General features: G+C 50.1%; 1 protein-coding gene across 1 annotated transcript; it reads right to left on the bottom strand.

Annotated features, from left to right (window-relative positions):
• Window positions 1–293: 293 nt before the first annotated feature.
• Window positions 294–9,005, bottom strand: ASF1B (anti-silencing function 1B histone chaperone). The gene is made up of 4 exons (XM_010954146.3): window positions 8,570–9,005; window positions 3,782–3,897; window positions 1,887–2,063; window positions 294–1,510 (listed from the first exon to the last, which is right to left on the bottom strand). The coding sequence occupies exons 1-4, from the start codon at window positions 8,676–8,678 to the stop codon at window positions 1,304–1,306; spliced, it is 609 nt and encodes a 202-aa protein (XP_010952448.1). The 5' UTR covers window positions 8,679–9,005; the 3' UTR covers window positions 294–1,303.
• Between the last annotated feature and the right edge of the window lie 135 nt (window positions 9,006–9,140).

Genomic DNA, 9,140 nt, shown 5'->3' with positions numbered 1-9,140 from the left:
TGTCCTTGGAGCACAGTGTTAATTTCTTCCTGCAGGTCAAGGTCAAAGTCTGAAAAATCACTGTTTATGCTCTATCTACGGAACAGCCGGCTTGCTTAAGTTTTGACAAGAAAAACCCTTCCCTGGACCTCAGTTTGGAATACAACTATAACAATTAAGACTAGAGTAAGAAGCTGTACAAGGAGACAACTAGTAGTCAACCTGCTGGCTGGGGCAAGAGGCTCCCTGCTCTCCTTTAATGAAGAAAGATGGACAAAACTGCCTCAGCCTACCCGAGACAAAAGCAGATACAGTCTAGATGAAGTGCTTTTTATTTTTAGACCAACCAAACATATTTAATATAAAAACCCTTTAATATACAAACTGTAATCACAACAGCATCCACATAGCAGCAAGGGGACGAGGGTGCAGGTGGGGAGCATGGCGGCGGGAGGAAAGGTTTTCAGGGCCCCTGCTGCTTCCCTTGTCTGTACTCTGTGGCCTATGAGAGCATGAGTTCTTAGCAGAGGGCAGATCAAGGCAGCCAGAAGCAGAGGGGCCCTGATACCGACACTGGGACAGACCAAACACAGCAGGCCCCTCCAGCATGCCATCCTGTCACAGTGGCAGCCTCCAGGGAAAGCCACATCCAGTTAGGAGGTATCAGGAAGGTGGTTGTGACTGAGAGGAGAGTCAACCATCTTTCCTCAGCATCCTGCTGATCACCCTCAGGAACAGTTTTCCAGAGGACTGTTTGATTGAAAAGAGCTAAAAATCATCTTAGGAGAGGGACAGAAGTTAATTCCAAATCCACCTCTACCAAGACTCCTGGCCTGTGACTCCAGAAAGCTGGGTGGTTCTGCTCAGATGTTTGGGAAGGGAAAGAAATGACAGAGCCTCCCCCACAACAGGGCCGGAGCCTTGCCAGGCATTGACCAAGAAAGCCTCAGGGTAGGCCAGCGAGGTCTGTGGGAAGAGCTTTGGGTCAATGGTACTCATGGGAGCACCGTGGCACAGTGGCCTGCAGGTGGAGTTTACAGTGCGTGCGGAAGAGAGGAAGAACACAAGTCAGAAAGAATGAAGAACTCAAGTACCTGCTTCTTTCAGGCTTGGGCAGTAGAGGTGAGATGATCCTTCTGGGCCAGGGCTAGGAAAGACCCGAGGCCCCTTCCTTCCTCGGGGCCAAGTTTGACTGTCTTGGATACAGCTGACGGCCCCAAAGTCCTCAATATGGCCTCCACAAGACTGTCCGTGAGGCCTGGCTGCCCCCTCCAGATGTGCCAGGAGACTGGCTGTGGTCCCATCTGGGCCCAGAGTCCCACAGTTAGATGCAGTCCATGGAGTTCTCAGGGAGGAGGCCAGGGATGCAGCCAGAGAGACCCAAGCCCTTGATGGGAGTGCAGCTGAGGGGGAGGCCACAGCCCAGGGTGGGGTCCTGGTTCTCTATGGCCTCCAGCCTGTCTGTGTTGTTGTCCCAGTTGATATGGAAGCGGGTCACCCGGGGGTTTGAGGCCAAGATGTTCCGCTGGAGCTGGGGCAGGAAGAGGAACGTCAACACTTGTTAGCACACCGTCTAGCTACTCCCATAAAGCTGGGGCATTCTCAGACCCCCACCGCAAGCCCAGGAAGAGCAGACCTTGCTTATTCCATCACCACCAACAATACGTGTAGAATGCAAGGGAATGCCTATGCAGTGATTCAGGGCCGGGGCCTATCTAATCTTTATTCTGTGAGGCAAACTTCGACAAAGAGCTTTCTCTCTCCTGTTCCAGCCCCATGCTGCCAGATCTGAGCACTACTTGAAAACTTTAAGAAGTGACGTTGGCTTCCAAGTCCAAGGACTCAACTAACCCCAGGTGCAAAAGAGCCTGCCTATCTGAAGCAGGAAGTGCAGCGACAGGCCCCACCTGAGAGAAGTCTGGCTTCAGGGGTGGGTTCTCCCGCAGCTCAGGGTTGGGGTACTCATTGTTGACATAGTAGCCCACTCGGATGAACTCCTGTCCATGGTAGGTGCAGGTGATGAGAACCACAGTCACACCCACGGCGTCGGTCTCCGGGATGAGGGATGGATTGGGGGCATCAGCCTAGGGGGAACATATGCTGGGCCTTAGCACTGATTGCCAGTCACGCCTTGACTGGTAATACAACGATTCTCAGGCAACACATCTTTACTGAGCCAAAAGTATGGTTTCTGCCCTTGGGAGTTTTCAGTCGAGTAGGGAAGACAGAATCAATCATACAAATGGCTGTAAAATGCCAAATGTGACAGATGTCACCCAGGAGAAGTATATGGTGCTAAGGAGGAGTATAGTAAGCAAGGGGGAGATTGGTATAAAATGAGGCTGAACAGGTGGTCAGGTGGGTACCAGGGCAATCATGGCCTGCTGGGCCAGTTCAAGGGCTTAGAAAAGACCGAGAACGTTTAGCAAGATGTAAGTATGGCATTGCTCCTGTCTGAAAAGCTGCCTCTGGAGGCCAGTGGAGCTGTGATAGGAGGAGGGCTCAGTGGGGTCAAGGAGACTAAGCAGGAGGCTACAGAGGTCATCCTGAGAGAATGACAGTGGCCTGGACCAGGCAGTAGAGAAAGACAGAAGTGGACAGATCTGGCGTGTGTTGTTACTGACAGGATGGGCTACGTAAATGGTGCAAAATGAGACCAATACAAAATGAGACCACGGAGCCTCCTGTTCAAAAATTGTTAAGTTTCAGCCAGTGACAGCAGAACATTATAGCAAGCGTGGGGTGCTGTGTGACTGCATGCCCAGGAAGCCGGCCCTGCTTGTTGGGTAGACAGGGCTGGTGGACCGGATGTAAGTGGGTGAGGGCTTAGGTGATGGGATGAGGTTGCTTAGACTAGGGCTGGAATAGCCAAGGTGGAAGTTAAGTGAATGGATCTGAGCAGAGGCTCTCAAACTTTAGTGTGCCTAAGAATGACACTGAATCTGCTTTTCTGACAACCCCTGTGATGACGGGTTAGAGAGCCATTTAGCAGCTGCAGTGGATCCTCCTTATTCACGGATTCTGTATTTGTAAATTCGACTACTTGCTGAAATGTACTTATAACCCCCCAATCGATAGTCCGGGGCTTTCATGATCATTCGAGGACATGCACAGAGCAAGGGATTTGAGTAGCCCAGTGTGTATGTTTCCAGCTGAGGTAGAATGAGGTAACACTCTGCCTTTTTGTTCCAGCTCTCAGACTGTAAACGTGCTTCCTTTTTTGCGGTCTTAGTTTTTTTTTGCATTTTTTTGTGTTTTGCTGGTAATTTTGCTGTTTAAAAGGGCCCCAAAGCATAGTGCTGAGTGCTGTCTAATGTCCACAAGAGCGAGAAGGCGGGGATGTACCTGACGGAGAAAATCCGTGTGTCAGATAAGCGTTGTTCAGGCGTGAGTTATAGTGCTGTGGGCCATGAGTTCAATGTGAGTAAACCAACAATACTACTAAGCCAGGGAATCTTTAAACAGCAAAACACACAAGATTAAGTATTGACTGGCTAACAAAAATGTGACTCACAGGAACCTAACCCTGTATTCCCTCTAGTATTCACTAATTCAGCATTTGCAGCAACTTTATAGAGCAAAACTCCCAGGAATAATGAGGCTCAGCTGTCAGTCAGTGGCTCCTGGTAACAGCTGTGACATAGAGGTGGAGGAGAGAAAGGTATCTGAAGCACCTTTGAGGTCAGACAGGGCTTGAGAGCAGAGCCAGGATTTGAACCTGCACTTTGGACCACTGAACCACTGTGTGTGCTTCTGGGTAGAAGAGGATGTTTCTAGGCGTCAAGGCCTATGGGATTCTTACCTGAAAGACGAACATGTGTCTCCCTGCTGGGACAGGGCCAACCAGCACCGAGTCTAGGATTTGATCAAACTCCTCACTTTCAGCTGAGCCGACATAGATGATCTTCCACTCTAGGTCTGCAAGGACACAGGGCGTTAAGGAATTGAAAAAGCTCGACAGCAAGAAGGTCGGGAAGGGGGTCTTCTCGTGTTAGTTTTGGAATAAGTCCTTAATACACATAGATTTTTATACCCAAGAACACCTGACATCCACTGGGCATTATATGCCAGGACTGTGGTCCTGAACACTGGGGAAGGTGCGAAGCTTTATTTCCAGTGGGGAAGTTTCTCCTGTGAGCCTAGCTTTGCCAGATGACCTTGACCCTGCACCTCTGGGGAAAATCGGGCCTCATAGAGCCTGAGGGTGAACCGTATGGCAGAGGTTGAATTAAGAGCCACGTGATGGAGGCACAAAGGCGGGCCGAGGAGGGAATGGCAGGGATTTGGGCCATTTCAGGGCCCTGCCCTCTGGGTGCTGGGATAGGAAGCAGCATCCTCTTTCACACACAGGGACCGGTGCCACCGAACTGAGTAGATCCCTCGACAACTGGGGCAGGGCAGTAGACTGCAGTCCAGCAGGAGAGCCAGCCGGCAGGAGAGGGAAGACAAGGTCGCTGGGGGAGCCGGCCAGTTCCCAGGTCCTCCAAACCCAGCACCAAGTCCTGCCTGCTCTCAGACATTCGGGCAACAGTGACTCGGTCGACAAATGTGGCATCATAAGTCAATCCTCTGAACCCCAACTCTCTTGCATCCTGTCCAGTAGGGGGACCCCCATGCCTGGGTATGTTCCAGCAAGATAAAAGGAAAAGGGCTTAATGAGACCCTGCCCATCAATCACAGGAAATTCCCAGTGACTGTGGCTGCTTGCTGGAGGTCCAAGTGTATCAGGGACAAGGTCACGCTAGTACAGGGAAATTTGGCAAGAGACCTGAAACTTATTTTAGGTTCTTTGAAATTACACAACCCATGGCTCCAGCAGCCGGGGGAAGTTTCACAAGTGGCAATTTTCACAGGAAGCAAACTGTTCCTTGGTCCCATAAGAGCATCCAACTTTGGAAGTACAGCAATGCCAGGCCATGACTAGGGAGGTTTGTCGCCTGAGCTCCAAGCTCTTCCTCGACACACTGGCTTCACATCCCTTTGCAGTTTATATCCAGGCCTTCTACTCAGGGACCCTAGCAGGTCTGTAGGATATGGTGGCCACTGGGCTCACTGGGATTCAGTCAAACTCATCTCTTATTATTTGTAGGGAGGAGTTAAGTTTATTGATTTGTTTTTGTTACAAGTAGTGACAAAACTAGATACAACATGTTTTTGGACGAAGAGAAAACAAGCTAGCTTTGTTCTCACCCTTCCAACAAATTCTATCATTTGGTATCTTTCCTTCTGGCCTTTTCCCCCATCACCAGTGGAGTCACGGAACATGCATGTGCATTTAACTAATGTGCTGGGGGGAAACAAAAAGATTTAAATAGCACACAGGCCCTGGTGTATGCCATGGGCGCTCAGTGTTCAATACAGTTGGCAAAACCTAAACAAAGACTGTGGGTGCAGACCGGAAGAGAGAAACGCAGGCGGCCAGGTAAACGGGCTGCAATGGCTCCCTCTGCGCAAGCCGGAAAGAAACCAGAGAATTAACCAAGCACCACAGAGAAATCCTGACTCAAAGAGTTAGAGGAACTGATAAAATCGTCTATGGAAGAGAGAAGATGACTGAAATGAGGACCTACAAGTTGGAATCTCCTTAAACCTACTAAAGCTGTAAGCAAAAGCGTACTTAAGCGACTCCAGTTTTGAATTAGATATGGGGCATCAATCACCTACACAGCACAAGCTCATTTCTAGTGAGGACAGGACACGATTGCACACACGTGACATTGTGTACCTAACCTTCTAAGCAATTTCAAGGGTAAATTGACTATGTTATGTTTTGTTTTTATGCCTTAGCTTTATAATCTAACCACTGCATAAGATGCTCCTCCACCATGTATGAAAACAAAACTAAAACCAACAATAAAAGATATGTAAAAAAAATTATTGTAGTTGAACTAGCTGGAGAATCTGTTTCCTGCCTTAAGAAAAAAACACAAAAAAACAAAAAAACTTATCTAGTAGGTATTTTTGTTTATCACTTTGCCTTTGTTTGTATCATACCGATAAACCTTGGCCTGACCACTGCATGTTAGGTGTGGGTCAGAATGTCTGGATCCAAGACTTATTCAAGCAGTATCTGTTGAATTCCTCAACTAAATAGGGGAACAGCACATCTAATGTGTTGACGTGGACCCACGCGTTGGAAGCATCTATTTCCAGATGCTGAGAAGAGAGAGCAAAAGGAGTTTGGAGCCCTTGGGATAATTGGTCAACTGACTGAATGGTGGCTGGGTGTTCAGAGCTTCAGTCACCAGTGTCAAGGTGACAAGACTGATTGAGATTTCTCCAAGATCTAAGAGACTTCTAAAGCCAGGCTCACTCCATCTGTTTGGGAGACAGGAAACAAGTTCTCTCTGCTCTGTGGGAAGAGGCAGAAAGCAAGTTGGCAGGTCAGAGTTAAGGAGAGCCCTAGGGCTAGAGCCAAGGAGTCTCAACTTCCAGGCCAGAGTTGGCTTTCCAACTGGAATTTCTCTGAACAAAAGCTTTATTGTCCAGGTATAATTAATAATAGCACCCCCTTTTCCCCTTTTGACAGTGTTATGTGGAAACAAATTCTATGCTCAGTCCTATTTATGCTCCACTTCTAAAATAGGGGATGCAATCTTTCTTTACCAGGTTATAGAAAAGATAAAGAACCCTGGACAGAGAACTCAAAGACAAGACCTAGCGTCAATAATTCTACAAACTGGCTATGCGACCTTGGAGGTCATTCCATTTTTCTCTATTAAAAAATAATGACCAGCAGGTTGACTTTAGTCTTTCCTGCTCTCATTCTATAAACAAATTAGTAAAGTAACAGAGCAGGGGCGTTGTAGGAATAAAAGTGCTAGATAATGACCATGCAACCATTTTTAAATGCAGGGAGCACAAACAGGCTGATTGAAACTTGATCTCCTGCCATCTGGGAACTGTGAATCCCTTAACCTATTAGCTCCTTACATCTCCTCCTGGCTTTAAAATTAAATCTTATTCCACAGGGTCATTCTATACTTTATTTATTTATTTACACCCTGCCTTGTTCCAAAAAGGATTTAACTGGGCTTATTCTATAGTTAGTCACAAGTAGGCTCCTTAATTTAAAAAGGAGAGAAACCAGGGAGAGACTGATCCATTGGCCCAGCTCAAGCACACACACACATCAAAACTGCATCAACCCCAGCCTGGTCCAAGTGGCCGATCTGCGGGCAAACCACCTGCCTACCACTGAGAGGTGCTAGTTAGCACCCCCTGGCCTCACAGAACTCCACCCGCTCGGCTGCTGCCTCTTCCCTTTTAACCACCAAGTGAAGTGGTCAAATGGAGTACTTCCTCCTGAAAGTGGTGCCAAGACTCGCTCAATGACCTGAGATTTTTCGATTTTTATAGACCTTTACTGGAAAGGTCTTTTCCTCTTTGTGGCTCCCGTCTTCTCATCTGTGAGATGAGAGCCATGTCCACCTTTATCGCACAGAAGAATAAGTACATCTGTGAAAGCACCTTGGAAAAGATGCACAAAAGGTTGTGACCTCCCAGCTGATTGTTTAAAGCCTGATCCTGTCAGGGCTCAACCTGGCACACCCACCCCCAAGACTAGGTCAGACCATCAAAAGTTTTGGGATTCTGCTGCAGTAGGTCAGCAGGAATCTGGCCAGCAAACAGTAGGAAACTGCTAATGCTCTCCTGGCCAGGCCGCCCCTCAGATTTGAGTGTGATCATTGAAGTCCACAGAGAGGAGGGAGGAACAGGAGCTGGGGAGACCGGTTATCTTCAAAGCCTGGAGCCAGAAGCCAGGCCATACTCCCCAGGTGGAGCTGGGGCCAGACTAAGGAGGGAAGCCTGGTTAAAGGCGTAGAAAACAAACAGAAGTGGGTGAAGTTGGGGTTGTTTAAATATCAGCAGGTAGGGGAGGAGATTATGGGGAGACAAATGGGGAGATGGGGTGAGGTCTTGCCATAGGAAGAGAGGGTCTTCACAGGGAAAATGGGGAAGGGGGCTGAGATTTCCATATGGGAAATAGGAGGGGGCTGGGGTTTCCGTAAGAGAAATTTGAGGGGGCTGGATGTTGGGGTCACCATAGAAAAAAAATTAGGCGGAGTGTCTCGTTACAGGGAAAAAGGAATTGGTGGGGAAGACTGGGTGGCTGGAATGGCAATCTGCTCATACAGAAATAGAAGGTGGGGGTATTTCTTACTACAGGGAAGACGGGGTGGCTGAGGATCTCTTCAGGTTAAAGAAAGGAGGCTGAGGTCTTAACATAGTAAACGGGTGTCCAGGAGGAGCGCCACAGGAGAAAGAGGAGGATGATGAGGACTCCACGGGGGAGAACGGGAGTAGTCGTGAGGGTGGGGAGTGGGGGTAGTCTCCAAAGGGAGGTTGGGGCTGGAGGGGGGATTGGTTCACGGGAGATCGGGGTTTGGGGAGAAGGAGTGTGTTTCACAGGGTTGGCCTCCGGGTAGTCTCCAAGGGAAAGTCGGGGCTGGAGGGGGGATTGGTTCACGGGAGATCGGGGTTTGGGGAGAAGGAGTGTGTTTCACAGGGTTGGCCTCCGGGTAGTCTCCAAGGGAAAGTCGGGGTTGGCCTAGGGGAGGGGGGTGTCTCCACACAGGCCCAGCCTCACCGTCCGCCAGGGCCTCACTGCACTCGAAGCTGATCTCGAACCGGAAGGGGCTGTGGAAAGGGCTCGGATTCTCCAGCACCGCCACGTTCAGCACCGACACCTTGGCCATCGCCTTGTCGGGCCGCGGCTGAGGCTAGAGCTGGGGCCGAGCCCGCGTCTGGGTCCCGTAGGGTCAGCAGAGCAGCGTTGCCCAAATCCACTCCCGCCTCTTCTGACCGCGGTCTGAAGCGCGTATCTTGTCCGCGCGCCTCCTTCAAATAGCCGGCCCCACCCTCTGGCCAATCACCGTCAACGCTCCCCGACGGCGCGAGCGCCCCCTCAGCCAATCCTGGAGCGCCGGTCGGCGCGGGCTGACTACCAGGACCAATCCATGGAGCTCCCTCTCCAGGATGCGGGAGGGAGGTGGGACCTTTTCTTGGCTTCTTTGGGTGTCCGCCGGGAACCAATCCCCAGAGTCTCCGACTCGGAAGTCAAGGGCGGGGTGGGCGGGGTCAGAGCGCGGGGCTCCTCCTGGCCAATCCCGAGGGTCCCCGCATAAGCGTGGTCGGCGCTTAGCCCCGCCCTTCCGGGA

The sequence above is a fragment of the Camelus bactrianus genome, chromosome 22, assembly GCF_048773025.1.
Source record: "Camelus bactrianus isolate YW-2024 breed Bactrian camel chromosome 22, ASM4877302v1, whole genome shotgun sequence".
In the NCBI taxonomy this organism is placed as follows: Eukaryota; Metazoa; Chordata; class Mammalia; order Artiodactyla; family Camelidae; genus Camelus; species Camelus bactrianus.
Note: the sequence above shows the minus strand (reverse complement) of the source record. Positions and strands in the feature narration are given on the sequence as shown.